This window comes from Trachypithecus francoisi, unplaced genomic scaffold (genome assembly GCF_009764315.1).
Source record: "Trachypithecus francoisi isolate TF-2019V2 unplaced genomic scaffold, Tfra_2.0 Lachesis_group0, whole genome shotgun sequence".
In the NCBI taxonomy this organism is placed as follows: domain Eukaryota; kingdom Metazoa; phylum Chordata; class Mammalia; order Primates; family Cercopithecidae; genus Trachypithecus; species Trachypithecus francoisi.
Window position 1 is genome coordinate 163,881,028 of NW_022681453.1, and position 26,029 is coordinate 163,907,056.

At 38.7% G+C, this 26,029-nt stretch overlaps 1 protein-coding gene across 5 annotated transcripts in view; it reads right to left on the minus strand.

Moving 5' to 3' along the window:
• The window catches only part of LOC117084198 (collagen alpha-4(VI) chain-like), a 100,649-nt gene that overhangs the window by 28,934 nt on the left and 45,686 nt on the right, over positions 1-26,029 (minus strand). For all 5 annotated transcript variants that reach the window (XM_033212694.1, XM_033212693.1, XM_033212696.1 and 2 more), the window contains 13 exons: positions 25,744-25,797; positions 22,724-22,786; positions 22,303-22,368; positions 16,038-16,091; positions 15,885-15,920; positions 12,591-12,653; positions 10,581-10,643; positions 9,425-9,487; positions 8,853-8,915; positions 6,422-6,472; positions 1,872-1,907; positions 1,705-1,767; positions 365-427 (listed from right to left, as the gene is read on the minus strand). In XM_033212694.1, coding sequence (XP_033068585.1) covers positions 365-427; positions 1,705-1,767; positions 1,872-1,907; positions 6,422-6,472; positions 8,853-8,915; positions 9,425-9,487; positions 10,581-10,643; positions 12,591-12,653; positions 15,885-15,920; positions 16,038-16,091; positions 22,303-22,368; positions 22,724-22,786; positions 25,744-25,797 — 738 coding nt within the window. The remainder of the gene's footprint in view (positions 1-364; positions 428-1,704; positions 1,768-1,871; positions 1,908-6,421; positions 6,473-8,852; positions 8,916-9,424; positions 9,488-10,580; positions 10,644-12,590; positions 12,654-15,884; positions 15,921-16,037; positions 16,092-22,302; positions 22,369-22,723; positions 22,787-25,743; positions 25,798-26,029) is intronic.

Genomic DNA, 26,029 nt, shown 5'->3' on the forward strand with positions numbered 1-26,029 from the left:
TATATAAATACTATATTTTGTTAGGCTTTCCTGCTGGTTTTTGCATAAATATTGTTGCTCATCTTGTTTGCAATGATAAACTCACTCTCCAGTGAGTTTTACGAATCATTTTATTTATTTAGACAGGTTCATAAATCTCCAGCCACTCTAATATCTTCCCCATGTTCAAGTAAAAATATATATTGAATAAATATACTGCATAACGACTTGAAGCTAATATGCTGTAGGAAAATTTGCCCCATTCTCTATGTCAATCCCACTGTATGTCCCAAATGTTCATTTCTTAAGAGATGCCTCTTATCAAATCTTTATTTATTTTTATACAACAGTTGAAAACAAAAGGAAAAAGAAGGGTACATGTTACCGTTTGTCCTGGTGGGCCTTGGTAACCTAAAGTTCCAACTAATCCAGGAAAGCCAGCATTACCCTAAAAAAAGACCAAGCCAGAAGAATAAGATTCCTCCTTGATTACAACCATCAGATCCACTTTGATATGTTATTATTCCTAATGCCAATGAGTCTGCTATTGACCAGTTAGTTTATAAACTATATATCTGTGGGATTAGACGTGGAGAATAGAAAGAGAGGGAGGTCATTTTATGGGAACCATCCAAATTCCCCCCTGTATGCCCAACCTCAGTCATGCATATGTGTACATACACACACAAATACACACTTCTAGATAGATCCCTAAAAGATGACTCAATACACTCTGTTGAGTCTTGAGGTTATGTAATAAAAATAATGCAGGATGTCTACATTAAGGGCGTCATCAGGAAAAAGGAAAAATTTCCCTACCACCTCCTGATTCTTAGTGTTTCAGAAAAGGCATATGGTGGCCATAGGTTCACTGCTCATCTTCCAAGTATTTGAAATGACACAGTGTTATCTAAATACAGTGATCCTTTATCTTTTTTTATTTGAAACTGGAAATAAAAGTTAGTTGATTAGAGCAACCATAGCCAGCAGCAAGCCAAGTTAGGCACAGATCAAATATTTCTTTACGTCCTTGCCAATGCATGAAAATACTAATTCTTGAGTACCTAGAAAACATACATTCTCTTTCCTTTCCTCTTTTCTGCAGTAAACACCAGTCCATTTCCTAGAAGACCTTGGTGTCTAATGATGATCAACTAAACATTACCAAGATGTTAGATATCCACAGGCTTACTCTTTTCAAAAAGAGCTGCCAGTGATTGTGGCTCTTCAAGGCTGACTGTTCAGAACATAAAGAAATTGGTTTTTAATCAGAGACTGTATAAAGCACAGTGGACTCAAAGTCCACCAAGATGGCAACTACATTCTCAAGAATCTTTTCTAAAAATAGCAAGAGAAAGTTAAGGCTTTGAAGAATCCTAAAGAAACAGCAATGTTTGCTCAACAGCTAAAACAATATCCTTCCACATGATGTCTAGACTTACTAAAGACAGAGGTGCTCCCAAACTTGGTTTTAAAAGGTTGGTATTGTAAAACCAAAACTCCCAACTTGGATTTTCTGTTGTTATGACTTGGTAAACTATATTCGTATTCAGGAGATAACTGAGAGTGGGATTAAGTGGGGAGTGGGATAGCCAAAGGAAGGTGTGGAATGAGCATTGACTGAGCAGGAATAGGCTTCCTGCTAAGAAGTCCTAACCCAGTGAAAATGTACTTCCGTAATGATATGGGCTTCTATAGATCTTAGGAAGTCTCTTTGATTCTTACCCTCTTCCCTCTTATTCCCTTTGCCCCCTTTTCTCCTTGATGGCCCGGGTCACCATCTTCTCCCTTAATAGAATCAAAAGCAGAATTTTGAGTGTAAAGAAAAACAAGCACAAACAAATGACACATGCTGCCTACCAGTTGCCAGGACCAGAAATATATCTTCTTACTTGGACACCAGGATAGCCAGGGAATCCACGTTCACCCTAGTGCCAGAAATGAGATAAGGTCTTGTTTAATATCATGTGATTGAGAAATTTCCTTGACATGCCTTGGGGGAAAAGAAGACAGTATAATCCAGGTTCACCCTAGTGTCAGAAATGAGATAAGGTCTTGTTTAATGTCATCTGATTAAGAAAGTTCCTTCACATGCCTTGGGGAAAAAGAAGACGCTATAATTTTGAGGAAATATACTCAAAGTGCCAGGAAAAACAACTATAGCAACAGTTGTTATCTTGAGCTGCTCTCAAGTGGCTATATTTCATATCTCTAATTCAACATGAAACAACTTATAAAAAATTTTTACAAATTTCTCCCCTCTCTAGTATATTGTGTAATGAAACTTCTTCTGTAGGGCATTTTTATCTCTCAGCTTAAATAACCTAAGGTTTAATCCAACAGAAACCAAGTGAGAGGGCACCACATTGAGTGTTGGGAAGCAGGTGCTCATTGTCAGAACCAAAGGCATACTACAAAGCAATCATGCATTCAACAAATATCCATTTGCATGTCCTATCTTCCAAGCACTTCTCTAGGTACAGGACATTCAGCAGTGAACAGAACAAAGACCTTGCTCTCATGGAACTTACATACTGGAGGGGAAGAAAATGAACAAAGAAATATGTAACATGTGAGAAAGAGATAAATCTTATTCCAGAAAGGGGATTAAGGAATAAAGAATTATGTGTATCAAAGGATGAGGAGGCACTATTTTATATGAGGTAGTCAGGCAAAGCCTTTTTATAAAGGTGGTATTTGGGTGAAGACCAGCATGAAGTGAGAAAACAAGCAGACTTCTGGGAGAAGAGCATTACAGGCAGAGGGAGGGAGGAGTATGTGGGGAAAAAAAAAAAACCCTGAAGTAAGAGGAAGAATATGTGCTGCCATGTTTGAGGAACACTGAAGTAGAATGGAGCGAGGAGGGCAGGCAGGAGGAGATGAAGTCAAAGAGTTCATAGAGAGCACATTTATAAATTCTTACAGGCCATGTTAACAGTGGGTTTTATTCTAAGTGACATGGAGAATGACAGAAGAGCTTTGAATAAAGGAATGACTTGATCTGACTATGTTTTTAAAGATGTCTCTAGCTGATGCATGGAGAAATAACTATATGAGGTAAGCGTGGAAGCAGAGAGACCAGTTCAGTGGCTACTGCAATAACACAGATGGAAAATTATATTGGCTTGGTCCAGAGGGTGGCAGTGCAGTTGTGGGAAATGATAAAATGCTGGTTGTACTTTGAAGATAGACTTACCACTATTTGTTGATGGATTAAATGTGGGAGTGAGTGAAAAAGATTTATCAATGACAGCTGCAAGTGTCTGTCTTGAGCAACTGGATGGATGAAGTTTCCAGTCCCTGAAATAGGAAAGGCTGGAGGAGGGGCAAGTTGTAAAGGGAAACAGTTTTGGCTGACTGGATATTTGATAATATTAAAGGATTATTATTAATTATTTGGTGTAAGAATGGTATTGTGGTTACATTTTTAAATAATCTTTTAAAGATGCAACCTGAAATGTCTATGCATGGAATATATGATTATATTGAAGTAAATCCCATATATCACATGACCTACAGTAGGTGAACATATGTAGAGGTTCTCTCCTCACTCCTATTTTCTTAATGAAATACGAAGCATGATCATCTACTTTAAATATGGACGACAAAGCAGATCTTGGAGGTTTGAGGAGGAAGGAAGGGTATGAAATGAGCATGGTGGGAGGATAAGTGAGTGGGAGTATAAATAAAATAAAACAAAACAAAATTGGCCAGGGGTTGTTTTGTTTGGATTAGGTGATGGGAACATGGGGTGAGGCAGGAAAGTGTCATTATACTAGTCTCCACTTTTATTTATTTTTGAATTTTTCTGTAATAAAGGGTTAACAAACAAAAAAACAAGAAGAAATGTGTTTGGGGACATGCCGATTTTAAGATGCCTGTTAGATGACCAAGTGGAAATATTTTTAGAGTTTGGGATATTGGACCAAGCTGGAGAAATAAAGTGGAGATAACAGGATAGATGGTTATTGATGACACGGAACTGGATTTCCCCAAGAAATGCCACCTGAGAGGTGAGTAAAGAAGGAAGAAGGTATGAAAATAGAGCTTTGAGTCTTCCAATACTTAAAGGTCAAGAACATCCAGAAGATCTAGCAAAGCAGGATGAGAAAGAGAAGACAGTGAAAACCAGGAAAATAGAATGTACTGGAAGTTGAGTGAGGGAAAAGATCAGGAATAAACCTATGATCAATCTGTCAAATGCTGCTGAGAGATGGAGCACAATGAGGGTAGAGAAGTGACCGTTGAATTTAGCAACATGGGGTTTATCTCAACTAAAGCAAATGTGGTTGAGTGGGGAGGGTCAAGAAGTGAAGGCTCAAGTGTTAGTTTTTCAACCTCAGTGCCACTGATATTTTGGGCCTGATGGTTCTTTGTTGGGTGGGGCTGTCCTGTGTATTGTAAGATGTTAAACAGCATCTCTACCCAGTAGATGCCAGCACTCTCTCCTTGAGTTCTGACAACCAAAACATCTCCAGACATTGTCAAATGTCCCCTGGAGGGCAAAAATCACTCCTGTTGAGAAGCACTGGTATAGACTGCTCCTTCAGTGAGTTTTCCCCCAGGGGAAAAAAAATGGACCGAGAGCCTCGGAAAGCAAAAGGGAGTAGAATCCAGTCTAGGAGGCAAGGATCAGTCTTAGATAAGACTGTGGACCCTGGTCCATAGCAGTAGGAGAGAAGGCAGTTTAAGTATTGAAGACAGGCCGGGCGCGGTGGCTCAAGCCTGTAATCCCAGCACTTTGGGAGGCCGAGACGGGCAGATCACAAGGTCAGGAGATCGAGACCATCCTGGCTAACATGGTGAAACCCCGTCTCTACTAAAAAATACAAAAAAACTAGCCGGGCGAGGTGGCGGGGACTTGTAGTCCCAACTACTCGGGAGGCTGAGGCAGGAGAATGGCATGAACCCAGGAGGCGGAGCTTGCAGTGAGCTGAGATCCGGCCACTGCACTCCAGCCCGGGCAGCAGAGCGAGACTCTGTCCCAAAAAAAAAAGAAAAAAGAAAAAAAAAAAAAAGTATTGAAGACAAAGCAGATCTTGGAAGTTTGAGGAGAGAGGAGAGGGTGTAAAATAGTCAATTCAGAGAGAAGGGGAGTGAACAGATTAAGAAAATGTAGTCAACTGGCCAATCAGCAGTATGGGACATTTAAAATGAGGCCATTACATCTTGCAAAGAAAAATTCATGCAAATATGGACTGAATCTGTGTTCCATAATGTTAGCTGTATCACAAAAAACAAAAACTGCCCTTGTGCTTAGCTCCAAATTAACATGTAGCCCAAACAATGCACATTTGAATTCTACCCAGAATTTGCCTGCTATGCAAACTTGTCCATAGCAAAGAAAAAATTAGTTTACCTGGATGGGATTTCAAGGGACTAGCTTCCACATTCAGCTCTGCCTCTAACTAGCTGTGCAACCACAGGCAAGTTACTTCACTTCTCTAAGCCTCAATTTTCTGAAATGTAAATTGACAAAGCTAAGCTAGATGGTCACTGAGGTTCCCCATAGCCCATCATTCCATAGTATTTACTGAGAACTTACTATGTTTGAGGCATTTTTCTGCTCAATAAAATGGCAGTGGTGCCATCTTGCAGCCACAGAGAAACAAGAGAATTGCAGAGAAGCCAGCCCAGAATCCTGACATCATTAAGCAACTAAGCATCACTAAACATCCTAGTGATTTCTTATTTTGTGAGGCAATACATGTAACTTGAAGACTAAAGCATCCAGAATAACAGTAGGTATTAAGATTTGATTTGCTCAACAAGTTCCATGTGACCTCCATGTCAGTGACCAATTAACTACATATTAAAATACAAGCTTCTTATGAGAGTGGCACTCATTCATTCAAATACACTTATTGAGCATCTACTCTCTGCCAGACTCAGTTCCAGAAAAACAGAAGTGCAATGCTACTGTCAGGTTTACAGCCTGGGGGATACAAGAACAAATTATAATACAATCTTGACAGAAAGGAGCTACTGCAGAAATATGAACATGCTTTAAGAACACAGAGTATAGGACAGCAATTCTGTCTGGGGAAGACCAAGGCTGCTTCCACAAGGAGAAGTTGGTACTTGAGTGGGTCTTAGAAAATGAGTAAAAATTGTCCAAGAGATGGAGATCAGGAAGCATATTCCAAATGAAAACACGAGCGTTTGTAAAGGCAAGGAAGTTGAGAAAGGGTCTGGCACTCCCAGAGCTGAGATGGGAATATCTGACATATATGTGGAAGATGAGGGAAAAAGTTTGACTTTTAAATAAGAGAGCTACAAAATCAATTTTTACTTTTTAGGGAGGGAGCGCTGGTGGCCAAAACATTTTGTAAATATGTACAAACTGTTCCTGGCATACAACTTGGAAAATAACACTTATTTTAACAAAATAAAATAAAAACTATAGTCCTTAGTTCAGAATGTCCTGTAAGGTTACCCTCACCTTTGTTCCTTTTCTTCCTGGATGTCCATATCCATCAGAACCAGGAAGACCCTAAGAAAATGACATATAAGATGAATTGTAGAGTCATGTAGACCAACACTTGGTTGATAATAGTATCTGAACCCTTGGATAAATCAACAATGCAAAGAAGTAGGGATAACAATGGGGCTTGATGGAGATTGGGAGACTACCTTCATAGGACAAATACTCAGATTTGGAGAAATCTTTGAAAGACCACAATAGAAGGAAGTTTCTAGGGTTTTTAAACCCCCATCTGTACATCAGCAAGATGATACCTTGGTTGTAGGAAGCTATACACAACTGTACAAAGTTTCCCTTGGGCTAAACTTGCTTTCCTTGTGAGATAAAGTAAAAATAGAAGCTTTAGAATTGGTAAATCATCAGACAAAAGCACAGACTTGGGAGAAAAAGATTGGAATATAGGCAATATAGTTTAGTGGTTAAATGTACAGACTATAAACCCAGACAGACCCGAATTTTTATTCCAGTTCCAATGTTAGTTGTTTGAGTCACCCTAGGGAAGTTGTACAACCTCTATAAACTTCAGTTTCCTAATCTGTAAAATAGGGATAATAGTATCATCTACATTGTATACTTGTTGGGAAGATTGAGATTGTGTATGAAAAGTGCTTAGCACAATGTCAGGCACAGAGGCAGTACTTGATAAATGGTAATTAGTCTGCTGCTGGTGGTAGCAGTGGTAGTGATGGTGTCAGCAGGAGGACAGTAACAGTAGTGGTGCTGATAGTAATAATGAAGGTGGTGGTGATGATGGTAGCGATAGTGGTAGCAATGGTGATTGATGATAATGATGGTGATGGTAATGATGGTGGTGGTGGCAATGGTGATGATGGTGATAGTATGGTGGTGCTGATGATGGTGATGGTAATGGTGGTGGTGGCAATGGTGATGATGGTGTTGGTGGTAGTCATGGTGGTGGTAATGATGATGGTGATAGTGATGGTGGTGGTGGTGGTGATGACGACAATGGTGATAGTGATAGTGGTAGTAATGATGGTAGTGGTGGTGGTGGTGATGGTGATGGTAGTGATGGTGATAATGGTGATAGTGATGGTGGTGATAGTGATGATGGTAATGGTGGTATTGATGGTGATGGTGGTGATGGTGATGGTATTGATGATGCTGGTAATTGTGATGTTATTGCTGAAGATAATGATGATGGAGGTTGCAGCGGTGGTAATGATGATAATCATGAAAATGATGATACTACCAAGGAGCTTAGCATCTGTATAGATAGACAATGAGCTTCCTGTAATAATGAGTAAATTCAAAACCCTATAGGTGTTTTTTCTGAATGAATAAAGAATTCCCCTAAACCAGGTAGATCAGTTGAGAAGAAAAATTAAAACTTTGAAGACATGAAAATATTCCTATGGTCTAAACAGCAAAGTCTGAAAGACTAGAAAAGAAAGAAAAATAAGAGAAAGAAGATTGCCAAAAACGAGTTCTTGGCAGGGGCTGGTGGGGGTGATAATGAAGTTTATTTGCTGTTACTCCATCTTCTCCTTGCTGAAGGATGTGCAGAAACTCCAGCATCTGCAATCCCCGAGACCCAAACTCTGTATTTTTTGAGATGTCTCTTGAAAATAGTCATAAAATAACTAACTTGCTCTCCTGTTCAGGGTGATAACTAAGGTAAAAATGCATAGCCCTGTGTTTGAAAGTGTTGTTTTGTAGAAGAAAGTCTTTTATGATCTTTGGTCTCCAAAGATTATTTCTATGCTCTGAATAATCAAACCCATACTCTTAAAAGTTTGCTGATCTGGCTCTCTTATTTGTTGCCCTGGAAAAAAAAAAAATGTTTCACTGAACATCTCTGTATTCCTAAAAGACTCAAATGCTCATAAAATATCATTGTCAAACAGATGAGAGACATTGGCACTTTGCTCTTCGATATGTGAGAAGGCAAAATAAATTCCAAATCATCTTTGGAGTCTTAATTTATACAAGAAGTCTGAGAAACTTTGACTATTTCAATTCTTAAGAACTCTGGTGATCATGTCATATTTGTAACCACGAGTTTAACTCATCAAGAATATTAAAATTTTGTGTTCACAGCAATGATGTTAAAGCCATTTCAATTTATTACATCAAGTTGATGCCATTTTTGTTTATCAAACCTTTTTTCATAATTTCTTACTGGAATCTAAAAGATAGATAAGACACTTTAATGCTGTGGTAGATGACTCCATCAAAATTTGGCTTGGTGCACACTGAGATATGTTTAGACTGTATCTCCCTGATTTGCCTGATTTCTTGTCTCTGGTACCTATATTCTGAACTAAATAAAAGTGGTTTCATACATTTAAAAAGTTAGAATTTTATGTAAAATAAGAACAAATGGCAAACAAATTTAATCAAGAGTCCAAAACAGAGAAACTGGACTTACAGTTTGCCCTCTTGGTCCTTGTCGACCCTGTGGGCCTCTTTCGCCTGCATCACCAAGCTCTCCCTTTTATTATAAAGAGAAAAGATCAAATTAATTTTCTTCTATGAGATTACCCAATTTTGTGTCATCTTCCTCAGAGATTTTACAGTCACTGTTTTCAAGTTTTGGTAGCATACCATACAGCCTAAGGTAAATACTTTTCTCTAGGCTTCATTAAATATGAATAACTAACAGAGATAGTCACAATTTTGGTTCTGAAAATTAGCAACACCAGGTATGTAACATCAATTACAGAATTTTATATTACTATGGCTTTTTCTAAATTTGGATGTGCACATTTATATTTGTGGTTAACCCATATGTATATCTACCTGTTGATACATCTTTGTCTACTTATATATGTGATTCATTTTTCTATATGTTCATCTATATGCCTTGCCTTCAGTCAATAGAATCACCAACCTATCAGAAATGTATGCTGGAAATGATGATATAAGTAAAGATTTGCTTGAGAAAACCCAAGGAGTTCTCCCAAGCTACAATCAAGAAAGAGCGGGTTCTCTGACATTTACCTTCACTCCTCTTGGTCCAGGTTTTCCTTTTGAACCCTTTGGCCCTGGAGGCCCAGGATTCCCCTGAAACAAGATCATGGCCAAAATCACCACTAGAGCCACAAAGTTAACTGTCTGTCTCTCTTGTTATTATTGAAATAGTCTGTAACTGGAATATGCTCATGAATCACCTTAGAGATGGAAGCTTAGCCTTTAATATTTAATACAATTAATTAATTCTATCCTCCAACATACAAAATGTATAATATACACACTTACACTATGGGCTGGGGGATTGGGATAGGGGAGCAGGAGGCCACATCTACCACATACTGAGAATTGAAGGAATCATTTCTATGCTACAGGGGGAAACATTATTTGATTAAGAGATCCAGAAAACAAAAGCCTAGACATTCACCTGCTCCAAATTGAGAATATTTTCAGCTGAGATTGACAACAATATAATCAGTTATGAGGCTAGATTTTTCTTCCTGATCAAGACAGAAAAGAACAGAGCTATGGCTTTGGCCATCTTCGAGCTGCTATTTTCAGTTTACTGATGGAGACTCATTCCTGACTCTAATCATGCTGCTCATGTTTCTAAGCCATCTCAAATGCTCACTTCCTCAGGAAGCCACTCTAATCATCGGTCTCAATCTATCTGAGCATCTTATGAATCATAAGACATTCCCCCAAGATATTAGGTGTGGAGTAGAGCAGGCACTAGAAAGAACCAAGGTGGAGGTCATCAGTTCAGACACTTACTATCTGGATGACAAGTCATTTAATTCCCCTTAACCTCAGCTTCCTTATCTATAAAATTGGTATAGTAATGCTTCCTTACATATTTGTGAGGAGCAGATTAGTTACTGATACTTTTATATGGTACCATTATTTCATCTTTTACTATAGCTAAATATGAACTTGTATTACATACCCTTGAGGTTTAAACCCATATCTCATTGGTCACTATATCCCCACAACTTACCTAGAGTAGAAGGAGACACATAGCAGATGATCAATATCTACTGCATCAAATTAGCTCTTCTGGAAATTCCTGATATCCCCATATCCCGAACAAACAGTGTGGCTTTATGTTATTTATCCAGGAACACTCAGGGGTATGAATCAGCCAGTGTTAATGACTAGCTGCATGGTAGCTGTTTTACAAACCTACCTGAGTGCCCACAAAGCCTTTTTGACCAGAAGTTCCTGGTGGTCCTTGCCTTCCTCTTGATCCCTGATCCAAAGATGAAATTAAAATTCAACCAATTTTTAAAGAGTCATTTATATTCCATGTAACCACAAAATCATCTTGGATGCCAATGGAAGCACAAATTAAGGTGCCCTGACCCATCACGATCTCATTTATCAAACTTTAATCAGGGAGCATCTGCACTCTGAAGCACCCCAGAACACTCACTTCAAACTCACTCCATCTGAAGCAGAGGGTGTGAGTCCTCAGCGCCTCTATTTTTAGCAATCTTTCCAGGTGAATCTCATGAGTACTAAAGTTTGAGAATATTGCTTTTATATTTGAATTCACTCAACTAATTTTAAATCCTAAAAGGGTGGTGAGAGGGCAGCGAAGCTATTGATCTCCATTGAAGAATGAACCTTTTCCTTGTACACACAAGGGTTAAGGACAAGAGATTGTGTTTTCGATTTGATCAAGAGCCAAGGGTGCATTTAAGTGGCTTAATCTCTCTGACTACACTGCTGGGGATTTGCTCATTTTCTCTCCAATCTATTTTACTTTGCTGATTTTTGACACTTTAATATTTTTCCAGCTTTTCTGAGAAACACTTTCCTATTAGAAGTATTGATTGATCATGGCTTCTACTCTCCTAGGTGAGGTATTGACAATCATCTATTTAAATAGACCATCACTCTCGCATCCCAGCGGGAAGGTGAGAATTAAGGAGAGGTTTTTATTGATTATCTTGCTCATGCTTCCCAGCATGACTTGCTTCCCTTCCAACCAGTTGTGTAATGAAGTGAATATAGACAGGAAAGCAGGGACACAACTGTGGTGGGGGGTCCTGAGCTAGTCATCAAAAATAAAAGGGAAAAATATACATCTTTTCGTTGCTTTCCCTTCAGTTCAGATACTATTTTCCATTGTAAAATAAGCATAGTCTCTATCTAATTACACATTGACTACCCATTTTTTTCCCCTTGGTTCCTTTAGCAAGTCTAAGAGCAGCAGATACCCTCTGAAATTATCATCTGACACTCATAGGATTTTTAATTATGGGGAATGATTCGATATGTTAGTAAAATTTATTGTTCCAAAGTTCTTCAATTTGAGTATACTTAAAAACAATTTGACTTTTAAAATAAATACATAAAATGTGTTCCAGGAGGGCTATAGAATGACAGATTTGGGTTATGCTTAGACAATGCCGAAAGAACTGGTTGAAAGTTTAAATTTCCAGTTATCATTTGATAACCTGACAAAACCCCACTGGATGAACTTCTTCAGGGCAGGACCTTTGCCTTAATGATATGAATGTCCCAGGTCTATTAGTAGACTGCCCTGTGCATAATAGATACTCTGTAAGCACTTTGCTGATTTTTCCTACCAAATTGAATGATGGGGCTCTCACTCTGTTGCCCAGGCTGGAGTGCCATGGCACCATCATAGCTCACTGCATCCTTGAACTCCTGGGCTCAAAGTGACCGTCCTACCTCAGCCTCCCAAGTAGCTGGGACAACAGGTGCACACAACTATGCCAAGATATGAATACAATTTTAGTAAATTAAATAATATTTGAATACACAGCTTCAGAGGCAGTAATCAAGAGAACTGATTTTGTAACTATACTGCCTGAGTTTGAATCCCAGCTTTATCACTCACTAGCTGTGTGACCTTTGCCAATTTACCTAACTTCTCCATTCCCTCTTTATTTTTCTCCTGTAAAATGAGGATAATAACCTCCCTCCCATTGAAGAACTAAATTAGTTAATACAAGTGCTTTAGGCAGTGTCTAGAGCATGGAGGTCAATAAATATTAGCTATTGTGGTTTAATCTTTTCAGAAAAGGGGCTGTACAATTTTCTTTGGAAGGCCCTGGAAAGGAGGCATCCAAAGCCATTCTGATTTACACCAAATTATTATCAAACAACGAAGTTAAAATTTCAAACAAATATCCTTCAGCACTAAAACCAAGCTCCCAGATACAACCTGTGAGCCTGGATACCCAAGCTCTCCTTGGTAACCCTGTTCACCGGATTCTCCAGGTACACCCTGTCAAAATGAATGAAACTTATAGTGAGTTCACCAGCCATTTTTAGTGTTCATATTGAAAGCAGCTTTTTCTGCAATATATCACTTGAAACCACAACAGAAAGACTCAAACAATATTTGACTGGTTGTGATCAATCCTCTTAGGAGATGAAGTTGAAGAGGAAATGTGAGTGTTTACACTTATCTTGGGAAAAAGCAAGACCAGATTCTTAGGGCCTTTCTCAGTATTTACACATCTCCTTCCAATGTCTCAGCTAGTGACGGGGGCAAAAATACTCTGTTTAAATAACCCAAACTCTTATTTTGTGTAATAACTGGTTACTAAATAATAACTGGTCCTTCCTTTTAAGACATACAGACTAAACGTTCAAGGGTGCTAAGGTCTTTTATTTCATACAAGGAAACTCAGAATGTTGATCACAGCAATAAACATGACACTCTGAGACAAAGGCACACAAAGTGCTTGAGAAAATAACAGAAAACTGGCTTTAAAACCTTACAGACCTTTATGGCAAGAAGCTAGCTCTCTAGGCAAAGGGTGAGTTGTTAAAATGATTCATTCTACAACTGATTTAATTTATCCTGCAAATTAATATTTTCATTTCTGCAGAGAAGATATGTTTTTCAAGATTGAGGATAACATCTATTTTGTGAATTATTCTGCTTTCTTTTTCATGTTGCTCACATGTTGACTAGATTATTAATTATTCATAGATATGCAAAGAGCAAAAACTTCAAAGTCAGAATTCAATCAATATGTGTATCAATTACTTGTGCTTCATCAGTTTTTGAAACTATTCAGTACTTCTATTAATCATTCCTGTTACGTTATTCCACTCTTTAAGGTTGATTTCTAGATTTATAAATATGAACCGAATTTTAAAAGGAATACAGCTAGAAATTTTGAACCAGGTTATGAAATGTGGTCTAATTTGCATATCACATTAGTGATATTTATAGTGCAACATTTATAAAAACAATGTGGCTATATATAGCAATGTTCAGACTCCATCATAACTCTATGTTTATACATTTATATTAAGAAAATAATTTGAGTGGAGCAAAAGTGAAAACAAAACAAAAAAACCTATAATACACGTCTCTGACCTTCACATCAATTACCCTGATACCCAACAAAACAGAAATTACCTAAACGCTCAACATAAGAAAGATTAGTAAATCATGGTACTTCAACAGAGTAAAATATAATGTTCTAAAATGATAATAGGGAGATTTGGAAACAGGAAAAAGCAGAATATAAAATGTTACATACACTGTAATAATCCTCTATTTTTTATACAAAAGAACAGAAGAACATGAAAACACTTGCACAGGGGTGGTGGGTTTATGTACCTTTAAAAAAATTAATAATATTCTCAATTTTATCATCAACAGCAAATTTAAAATCTTGCCTTATTGCCAAAAAATGTATGCATCAATTTGTTTGGCATAAATATAACCTTTTCCATAAATAAACGTTCATTTAGAATTCTACTTTATCATATGTCTTGCAAAGGCCAGCAGATGTAATTTTGTAGATAATACTGAGCCATATTTTCCCAAAGTCCAAGGAATGCTGTAATTTGGAGTTATGGGCCTGTATGACCAGTGCTCCAAATGTTGAGTCAACTAGCAAACCACTGACATGGTGGATAAACCCAGTTCATCCTGAAGCCTGCAAATATTTGTAATTATATCTCTTATTTTAAAAATCAACTATACTGTAAGGCCATAGTCACCAAAACAGCATGGTACTGGTATACTGGTATAAAAATAGGCAGATAGAGCAATGAAACAGAAATAAATGAAATTAAAAAATAGAAATGAAAGCCCTACTCTAAGATATTAGGATATTAGCTTCTTTTCAATCTAAATGAAACTTTATAGCAGAGTGGGGAGGAGGCAGAGAACCATACAAACTTTCCCTTTTGCATGGAAAAAAAATCGCCATGGAAACTTTCAGTGAACCTCAAGCAACCTCAGACAGCCTAGCCAGCACTCCCCTTGACCTCAGAGAGAACAATTTAAAGAAGTCATAAAAGATAGACAAATGGGACTATATTAAACGAAAAGCTTCTGAACCGAAAAACAAAAACAAAATAAACAAACAAACAACAACAAGAAAAACAATGAGCAGAGTGAAGAGACAACCTGTTGAATGGGAGGAAATACATGCAAACTATTCACCTGACAAGGGACTAATATCTAGCATATACAAGGAACAAACAATTCAATTGCAAAAAAAGCAATCCCATTAAAAAGTGAGCAAAATATCTGAACTGATATTTCTCAAAAGATATACAAATGGCCAATAGGTATATGAAAAAATGTTTAACATCACTGATCCCAGTTAGAAGTTTTTATCAAAAATATAGAAAACAACAAATGCTAGCAAAGATGCAGAGAAAAGGGATACATATTTTTGGTAAGAATTTAAGTTCATACAGTCATTATGGAAAACAATATAGAGATTTCCCAAAAAGTTAAAAATAGAACTACCATATGATCCACAAATCTCACTAATGGGCATTTACCCAAAGAAACGAAAGTTAGTATATCAAAGGGTTACCTGCACCCCCATGCTTATTACAGCACTATTCACAATAGCAAACATGTGGAATCAATCTAAGTTTCCACCAACAGATGAGCAGATAAAGAAAATGCTATACATATACACAGTGAAATAATATTCGGCCACAAAGGAGAATGAAATCCTGTTATTGGCAGCAACATGGATGGAACTAAAAGTCACTATGTTGAGTGGATAAGTCAGGCACAGAAAGACAAATATCACAAATTCTCTCTCACACATGGGAGCTAAAAAAGTTGATCTCATGAGGTAGAGAGTAGAATGATAGTTATCAGAGGCTGAGAAAGGTGTTGGGGGTAGGGAGAATGAAAAGAGGTTGGTTAATGGGTAAAACATACAGTCACATAGAAAGAATAAGTTCTAGTGTGTGATAGTATAGTAGAGTGACTATAGTTAACAACAATATATTGTACATTTCAAAATAGCTAGAAGAGAATATTTGAAATGTTCCCAATATAAAGAAATAATAAATGTTTGAGGTGATAGATGTCCTAAATACCTGGGTGTGATCATTATATGTTCTATGTATGTATCAAAATATCACATGTACCCCATAAATACATGCAGATATTATGTATCAATAATAAATACAGTAGTCATATGTGTGGAAAAAAGAGCAACTCTTTCCAGAAAGCACTGACCTTTAATCCTGGTAGACCTCGCCTTCCTATTGTCCCCTAAGAAAAATGGAAAGCAGAGACCTTAGAGAATGATATAAACCAATTTTCACCCCAGCCTACCATCCTCTTCCACAAAGGCAGGGGAAATACATCCCTCCAGCTGTTAACACCTACCCAAGGGCCAACATTTCCAGGTTCTCCCTGAGGTCCATCAAAATTAGAACTTCCCTGAAAAGTAAGAAATAAAGGGAAGATCAGAAACAAACAACGACAAATGCTAGCAAAACTTTTTGTCCAATACAGAAGGCACTAGGTAGATGTAGCACTTAAATTTGCACCAAATTAAATTAAAGATGTAGTTTCTTTGTTATGCTGACCACGTTACAAGTGTTCCATAATTCCATATGGCTAGTGACTACCATATTAGACGGCACCGACATAGGATATTTCCATGATCTCAGAATGTTCTGTTGGTCAGTGGTCCCCAAGAAGCAAATGGCATTAGATTCTGATGTTTCAAAATATCCGTGTCGTAGGCATCTTTCCCCAGAGATTGCTCCTTTGATGACTCCTTACAGTTCACCATGCTGGGACCACAGTTACACAGTCTTCAACAAGCCATGCTTAATATTTGAAAATATTGGCACTTCTCTTTCTACCTGTATCACTTAGGGTCCTGAGTGGCAGATAGAAAGAGAAGGTAGAAAAGCGTCTCTCTGAAGACATGGGTGATCAATATATACAGATGCTGACAGAGAGAGAAAGAGGTTATATAGTCACAGTGAGGAAAGATTCCAGTGTTCTCACTTCTTCGGGGTCAGAAGTGAAAAAATGGGTATTGTCCAGAGAAAAAAATGAGTCTATCTTTTAAGAAAAATTGAAACCATGTGAGATCCCAAGTAGGGGTACTTCAGATAATTATTTCATAAAGTTACATGCTAACTCAATAAGAATACACAAATAGGGAAAGAATGTGAAATAACAGAAACAAAAATGTTTTGTGCAAAGCTGTTCACCCAACTGTTATTCATAATGGATTAAATTCTGAAACAATTTAAACATCCCACAATATGAGGGAAGTGTTGATCAAATTATGGTAGAAACACTTATTGAAATAGAATGCAACAATTAAAAACTGTTCTTCAAAAGTTTTTAAAGTACATAAAAGTTTGTGCTATAATGCCAAACTGAATCTAGTTATGGGGAAACAATCATACAAATCCTAATTGAGGGGTGTTTAGCAAAATAACTGGTGTACACTGTCAGTGTCATGTAAACAAATAACTGAGCAAATGTGATGAAAGCGCACTGATGACACAGGACAGCTAAAGGCACCGCTTCGTCCTCAGCTGGATCCTGGAACAACAGCAGCAGCCACAGAGGACATTATTGGGGTGTTATGGACTCAAGGTTTGTGCTCCCCCCAAAATTCATATGTTGAAATCCTAACCCCCAATGTGATGTTATGAGGAGGTGGGGCCTTTGGAAGGTGATTAGGCCATGAGGGGGGAACCCTCATGGTGGGATTAGTGCCCTTATAAAAGAGGCTTGAAGGAACACTATAGCTCTCCTTCTGCCACGTGAGGTTGCAGCCAAGAAGATGGCTATGAACCAGGAAGCAGTCCCTCACCAAACACTGAATCTTCCAGGACCTTGATTTCGGACTTCCCAGCTTCCAGGACTATGAGAAATAAATGTTTGTTATTTAAGCCACCCAATCTATTAACTCTGTTACAGTAGCCCAAACTGCCTAAGACATGGGGCAAGTGGGAAATTTTGAATATGGACTGCACATCAGAAAATAATATTGGCCGGACACGGTGGCTCACGCCTGTAATCCCAGCACTTTGGGAGGCCAAGGCGGGCGGATCACTTAAGGTCAGGAGTTTGAGACCAGCCTGGCCAATATGGTGAAACCCCATCTCTACTAAAAATACAAAAATCAGCCAGTGTGGTGGTGGGCACCTGCAATCCCAGCTGCTCTCGGCAGGAGAATCGTTGAACCCAGGAAGTGGAGGTTGCAGTGAGCCATTGCACTCTAGCCTGGGCATCACGGTGAGACTCCATCTCAAAAAAAAAAAAAAAAGAAGGAAAGAAAGAAAGAAAAGAATATTGTATAAATGTTTAATTTCATGAGGGTGATGATTATATTATGTTTATATAGAAGAATATCTTTTGTTTTACTTGTTGAATATTTAGAGGCAAAGTGTCATGAAGCCTTTAATTAATCCTCGATTAGCTCAGTCACACACACATACCCCTAAGTATTTGTATAGACAGATATAAAGCAAATATAGCTAAAGGATAAAAATTGGTGTTTAGACTTATAACTACATTTTTCTGTAGATTTGAAATTTTTCAGAATGAAGAGTTAGGATAAAAGGTAACAGGTTAATCATGGACTATTTCAACAACACAGAGAATAAAATTAAGGTAAAGAAACACTAGGGGCTGGCATGTTGCTGCTACAAACGAGTTGGTTTTTCGCTCTCCTTTCACTTCCTTTCTTTCTTCCTTCCTTCCCTCCCTCCCCCTCCTTCCTTTCTTCCTTTCTACATTCCTTCTTTCTTACTTCTATTCCTTCCTTTTTATCTCTCTTTCTTTATTCCATACAAGGGAATGGATAAGGGCTGGCAACTGACAGTATCCACAGCCTCCACCATAAGTGAGCTAAAGGCAAACCCAGTTCTAGTAAATACTGAAAGAAAATGTAACCCACTCCTTCTGAAGGAACTGAGGGTGCTGACGATGGACACCGTGTCCCATGTAAAGCGCACGCACTCTCAGCCATAAAAGAGAACTAAATTATGTCCTTTGCAGCAACATGGATGCAGCTGGAGGCCATTATCCTAAATGAACTAATGCAAAAAATAGAAAACCAAATACCACATGTTCTCATTTATAAGTGGGAGTTAAATCTTGGGTTCACACAGACGTAAAGATGGGAACATTAGACACAGAGGACTCTGAAAGGTGAGGGAGGAAGGGGGCAAGGAGTGTAAAACTCCCTATTGGTTACTATGTTTACTACTTGGGTGACGGGATCAATAGAAGCTCAAACCTCAGTACCATACAATATACCCTTTTAACAAACCTGTACATGTATCCCCTGAATCTAAAATAAAAATGGAAATTAATAAAAAAGAAATACATAATTTTGGTGGTATAGAAATATTCTACAAATTTGGACTCATGTTAAATATGGGGTTGTAACCTGCTTTTTTCACTTAATATTACATCATGGATGTTTTCCATACCATGAAATTGTCTTCTACATTATGTTTCATGGCCTAACACTATTCTACTGTGTGGAAGAGCATTGATTACATAAATAATCCTTTATTATTAGGTATTTAAATATTTTCAATATTTTACTACCTTAAAAATCACTGCAATGATGATCCTTGGAGCTAAATCTTTGTGTTGCACCATGATTAGCTTCCAGATAAATTTCTAGGACTAGAAAGGGTAGATCAAATGACATACACATCTTTTTTTTGTTGTTTTTTTGGACGGAGTCTCACTCTGTCGCCCAGGCTGGAGTGCGGTGGCACGATCTCAGTTCACTGCCAGCTCTGCCTCCTGGGTTCACGCCATTTGCCTGTCTCAGCCTCCCGAGTTGCTGGGACTACAGGTGCATGCCATCACGCCCAGCTAATTTTTTGTATTTTTAGTAGAGACTGGGTTTCATCGTGTTAGCCAGGATAGTCTCAATCTCCTGACCTCGTGATCCACCTGCTTCGGCCTCCCAAAGTGCTGGGATTACAGGCGTGAGCCACTGCACCCAGCTAACATACACATCTTAAACTGTGACAGACTCAGTCGGTGGCCTATAAAACAGGCCCTCCGTTCCTCTGTGCTAAGAAAGTCCGTTTGGTCTTTTTAGTTTTGTTTGGGGCAACAACATACCCGGCTCCAAGGGATGAATTACGACAGGCCTAAGCCAACTGTGATGATCCCATTTCCTTTTGTGGGAGACTTGCTTTCTCTGGATCTATTGAAATGGGGCAAGGGCTGGTGGGGAGCACAGGGCCTATTTTAGCTAATGAGCAATAGAGAGAATATTGCTGGGAGTAATTTGATGAAAGGAAAGCCCCTTTTCTCCTGGCATTTTATGTAAAGGTGAAGACAAAAACACTTGGAGCTGCTAAACCTAGGGACCGAAGGCTGACATGCTGAGGATGGCAGTGTGGGAGGAAAGGCGCCAGGTCCCTGACGACATCACTGAGGCTCAATGGGACCATCAACTGATGTGCCAAAGTTGTCATCACCTATGCCTGGGGTTATAAAACACGTGTATTAGCTAAACACTGCTAGTCAGGCTTTCTGTCATTTGTACATTTTAAAACACTAAAAAAAAAAAAAAAAACAGTAATCCTACCTAATGACTGATGTGTATTGCCTATTGCCTTCCAAAAAGGTTGTATTGATTTTCCTTCTTCCCAGAAGTGTTACTTTCTCGCTTCTGACTGGCATGATTGGTTCTCCAAGCTTTCTCCAATATTAGGTATATAATAAAATTATTCTGCTTGGTCAGCGAGACTGCTTCATCAGGAAACCCTCTCCATCCAGACTGCAACATTTAATCCGCTCTTTGGTTCATGTCAGAAAGGAGCGGTTGCCCCCTGAAGAGCTATCTCCCAACAGCACTTAACAGGCTAGAACAGGGGTGTCCAATCTTTTGGCTTCCCTGGGCCACATTGGAGGAAGAAGAATTGTCTTGGGCCACACATAAAATACACTAACACTAACGATAGCTGATGAGCTTTAAAAAAAGAAAGAAAGAAAAAAGAAAAAGTAAAAGAGAAGAGAAGAGAAAAAAATCTCATAATGTTTTAAGAAAGTTTACAAATTGTGTTGGGCTGCATTCAAAGCCATCCTGGGCCACGTACTGCCCATGGGCAGTGGGTTGGACAAGCTTGGGCTAGAATGTCAGCATCTACCAGCTGCAGGGTAATACAGCTGGTGGGAGTGATTTCTGTTATCTAAGTCTATTAAAAGACTGTTTAGTTACTACCATTTTTTGGCCCAGCATGGGAGCAGAAACCATAGGGAACACAAATGGAATATGTCATGGCACTGCCCCAGAGAGTTGCAATTTTTGTTTGCATGTACAAGTTAGGGATCTGGTGCTCAAGGTTAACCCTTGGCTAAACTCAGTGATGGAGACCTCAGAAAGCCATGAACATGCAGCTCTTGCTGTGGCTGCAGTGCTGTGATGTACACAGCACTGTACAGTTTGTCTAGAGGCTTAGGTTCCTTCCCAGCAGTAAAACCTTGAGCAAATCAGAGAACCAGCCTGAATAGACAGATCATGATCTTTCTTCTCACGACAACCACAACTCATGGAAGTTTTGAAATGGTTTCTCTATCTTCCTTCCCTCCTTCCAGATAAGGAAACTGGGGCCCACATGGGTTAAGGGTTGCTGTCCTGCTGCTCCCTTAGCTCAATTCCATAGCCGATTGAGTGGCTATTCACGGGGCTGTCTGATGTCAACTCACAGGAGAGGGTCTCAACAGGAAACCCTCTCAATGGGATTTGTCCAGAACAACTGTAATTAACAACAGGATGAGATTCTTGCAGCAAGTCATGCTGGTTTTCTCACAAAGCAACATAATAATGACCTTGTTATAAACTGTATTTAACTCAGGCTCTAGACATATATAAAAGGAAGCAAACTAGCTAGAGAAGAGAGCCTGTGTCCTTTGAGCCTATAGTTTTGTCAAAGGATGAAAAACTGGAGTTCAAAGTAATAGAGGTTCCTCTCCAACTGCAAACATTTTGCTATGCAGACCTCATGCTTGGAAATTAGGAAAGATATGAGGACTGAAGCACTTGGGTTATTTTAGTCATTTTTCAGAATCATACATTTTAATGTCTAGGACATGAAAATCTAAAACTGGCTGCCGAGAAGTTAACATTGATCAAAGTTAACAAGTCTTTTTGCTTCTGTGATGCCTTCTATCACAATGCTTCTAGTCTTCAGAACTAGGCAAGGATTTCACCTTAAAAAATGGCTAATACCCAGTTCATATCAATCAGCACTGCCTGTGACAGAAAGCAAGCCAGCACTGTAATGACCCAGAGTACCTTTTAAATCAATACATCATTATAAAGATAGAGAATTTAGGAACTAGAAATATCTTAGGCATTATTGAGTCTGGTGCTTTCATTTTAGAGATGAGGAAACCAAGGACAAAGGGTGTAATCTTGTAGGAGATAGGATTCGTATAGAAAAAAAAAAAAACCTACGAATTAAGTATGCAAGGACGAGGATGTCAGTGGAGACTGGCATTCAGAGCTTCTATCTCCATAGACAGTGGATTCCCACAGGCTTGCTCTCTGGTTTTTTACGCTGATCCTACCAGAATGACCAAGTCTTCTGCCCCAGCTAGCATCTGTTCCCATGTAGCCCCTCAAGGAAACAGACCATCTTACCTGATGCCCACGCCTTCCTTTTTCTCCCTTAGGGCCTTGGACATAGCTATTAGTTCCAGGATCCCCCTGAGAAAATAAAGAGTTCATTACCTCAAATGGACAGAAAAGAAAAGAAATTATAGGAAGAATTATTTATAACAAAGCAAAACAAAAAAATAAGGTACAACTAAAGTGGACCCTTTTTATTATCTGGACCTGCTAAAAAATCTCAGACATTTAATGCAATTAAAATTCCAACCTTTTTAAGAACTCAACTTTTCTGTAAGTTTTTCCCTCAAATCTTGTATTTGTTGCAATACTAAGATAAGGTGAGCAGATGCTTTATTAACGAATAATTAATTGCTCTTTGCCTTTGTGTCATGAGCAAACAGTTCTCCAGTCTCTGGAATTAAAGCAGCAGAAATCCCCCAACATCACTCACAGGATCTCCCCTTAATCCAGGCTCTCCACGCTCTCCAGGTTGTCCTGGCGGTCCCGTCAAGCCCTTAAATCACAAAGAAAAAAATGTGTCACTTTAAAAAATGACATATTGCCTAGAGAGAAGAGAACATTAAGAGGGAAAATGAGAATCAAATGAAAAGAGCAACTTAGTACTTGAATTTTAAAGCATTCACTGCCAAGGAGGTGAGATTGAAAGGTAAAGAAGGACACACTTTTACTGGCTATCTGCCATATGCCTGGACCTAGATGTGTGTTACCTCATTTAACCCTCACAACTCAGGAATTCACCGATTTGCATTATGCAGGACCTGAGATTCTAGGAAGTTGGGCCTAGGTCTCCCTACCATCAAATTCCTTGATCTTTCCACCCCTTGGTGATGCTCCACACAGAAACACATGTTGTTGTTGTTGTTGTTGTTGTTGTTGTTGTTGTTGTTGTTTATAAAGGGGGTGGTGGTGAGCAGGGCTTTCTCCATCATGAGCATGGGTAGCAGTGGTAGAGCAAGATCTCATGAAAAAGAGAAAGGAGAGAAAAATGTTTCCAGAGCTCCTGACTACTGCAGATAGGAAACCAGAGAGGTGAGGAAACTTGTCATAGGACTGTGACATAATAAGTAAATGATGCTTCCCTTAAACCCTGCCATGATCAGTGCCATTCCTGTGTAGTAGTGCCTACAGAGCCATGAAATAGGGAGAGGCTCCACCACAGGTGCCTTCCTCAGATGACATCACGTGCCTGGAGCTGGAGGGTGCGCATGATGAACAGATGGGATCACTGTTCTATAGCTTTCAGACACAAAGGAAATAAAATGTTCTCTAGACTCCAAAAGAAGCCAGCTCATAATCTTACTTGAGATGCCTCCTTATCTCTTTCCTGGCCTAATATAATGGTAAAAGGGAGCTAGATAACTCTAGGTTCCAATCCTGCTATCTAATTTCCTACATAGGCAAATTTCTTTGACTTTTCTAAGACTCCGTTTTCTCATTTATGAAACAGATATGCCTAACTTACAGAAACAGTGTAGGGATTAAATAGAAGAATAAATTCAAGTGGTTAGGCATATGGTTCCCATTATGATTCACCCTACTTCTAGATCCCCCTTTATCTGACCCAGTCACTGGACTCTCAGAGTAATCTTCCAAACCTACAGCTTCCAATATGTGTCTTCCTTGCCTATAAACCTTCGATAGCCCTTGATTACTCAGCAGAAACAAAACTCCCAAACGTGGCATTAAATTGACTCCAAATTGCCCTTTCAGGCTTTCTCCCCACTCTTTATACTTTTTATTTTATCCTCCACTCCTATGAAATTAGGATCCTTATTTTTCCAAACCTATCATGATTTCTTCTAACTCTAACCCTTTCCTCGAGCCTTTTTCTTAAGCTAGAATAATACCCTGTGTCTCTCTCCCAGTCCCTCTCACAGAGGTCTGAGTGAAAAATGTCTTGATTTCCTGCATTGTCTGGAAAGCTGGCGTCCTCCCCACCCTTGGGCACCTGTTCAAATGCCACAGGGCCTTAGTATAGAAGTTGTTCTCTTGCCTCCCTCTGTCTTCCTTAATTGTTACCTATCTTTAAAATTTCATCCCATCTTCATGTCCTCAATGAAGTCTTTCTGACTGCACAGGCTGGGTCAAATCCCCTGTCATATTCCTCTCCATATCCTTATCTCAGCAGTAATATTATATCTATTTCCAGGATTATTTCATTCATGTTTATCTTTTCCCATAGAGGCCAATCTTAAGATACAGAGCCCATGTCTGTTTTGTTCCCCATTCTAGAATCATGTCTTGATTACAATAGATGCTCAATAAATTCTGATGATTGATCAAATGAAGAAAAGGGAGTCTAGTTTCCTCTCCAAGTCACTGTGCTCCCATTGGTTCTTTATTTGCACCATTGTTACATCCTGTAGCTTACTGTAAACACTTAACAGGTGTTTATTGAATTTAACTAAATGTAGCTGAAACTGAAGGCTCTCCAGTGTTAAGAAAGTATGGTATCTCCCACCTTTCCAAAGTCTGATCCATAAACTTCAAGTTAGAAATTAAACCTCAATAAAGAGCCATGTCTTCTGACTCTCCCTGTTTCACCCATCAGGAATTCAATCCACATCACTAATTGTGCACCCTTGGAGTAAAAGCATTAGTCTAATTTCATGAGGAGTACAAAGAAGCATAAGCAAATAAATTACACCCTTTATGTCTAATCCTATCAATCAATAGAAGCTGACTATAGTACTGTGTTGACATGAATCCTTCAGCCATGTTGGATCCCATAATTGGTTAGTATGTCTGCCATGGGCACAGGAAGGGAAGGTTGTAGGACATATGCTAGGTATCTGCCATCCCTTACAGGGAAACAGAATTACCATCAGGAGGAAGTGTGTAATCACTGTCAAACGATAGTATAAATAATTGCAAGGATGTAGAGAAGGCAAAGATCACTACAAACTGACATGCCAAGGAAGCTGTTGTGAGGAAGAAAAAGAGGAACTGGGCATTGAGGAAAATGTGATATTCAGATTAAGCCCTGCGTATGGAAGCAAGAAAAAGGCATTCCAGAAAAGGCAGCTGGCATGAGCAAAGACACAGAGGTGCACATGCATAAGCAACATTTCGAAGACAGTGAGCCTGGGAAGATATTTCTTGACAGAGATTTGTAAAGAATGTGGTTGAAAGGCCTTGGATGTAACACTAAATCACTGGCAACAGGGAGCCATGAGAAGCTTGAGAGATAGGGAGTGACATGATCGCTCTTCTCAAGCACAAAAGGTTAAGTCACAGGACTTACATTACTCATTCCACCATCAGCAGAGTCAGACCTTAGGTGAAGCTTCCAAACAGCTATCTCATATTAATTGCCCTTTAGCTCTCCATTTAACTCCATAGGATTTAAGCCACTAGATGATTTTTTCCCACAGCTTCCCACAGTTTAAAAATAAACTATCCATATCAGGTTACTCAATAGGAAAATGAAAGAATATCATTATACTTTACCCGATTTCCCCTATTTCCTTTTTCTCCAGATGACCCTGGGATTCCACGATTACCCTAAAAAAAGAAAAATGAACATACAGACAACCTGTCTTTTATTAGTCCTACTAAAATTTTTCTTTATGTATTTTCACAATTCTAGCCAAGAGTAGAAAGTACCTTTACTACTCTATTTCTGACAATGTGACAGATTAGATGTTTTGAATAACCCTCCCACTGAAAATTCAAAATTCCAGATAAATTAAAATATATTTCGTATACATTAAAAATCTGATTTAAGTCCAGATGC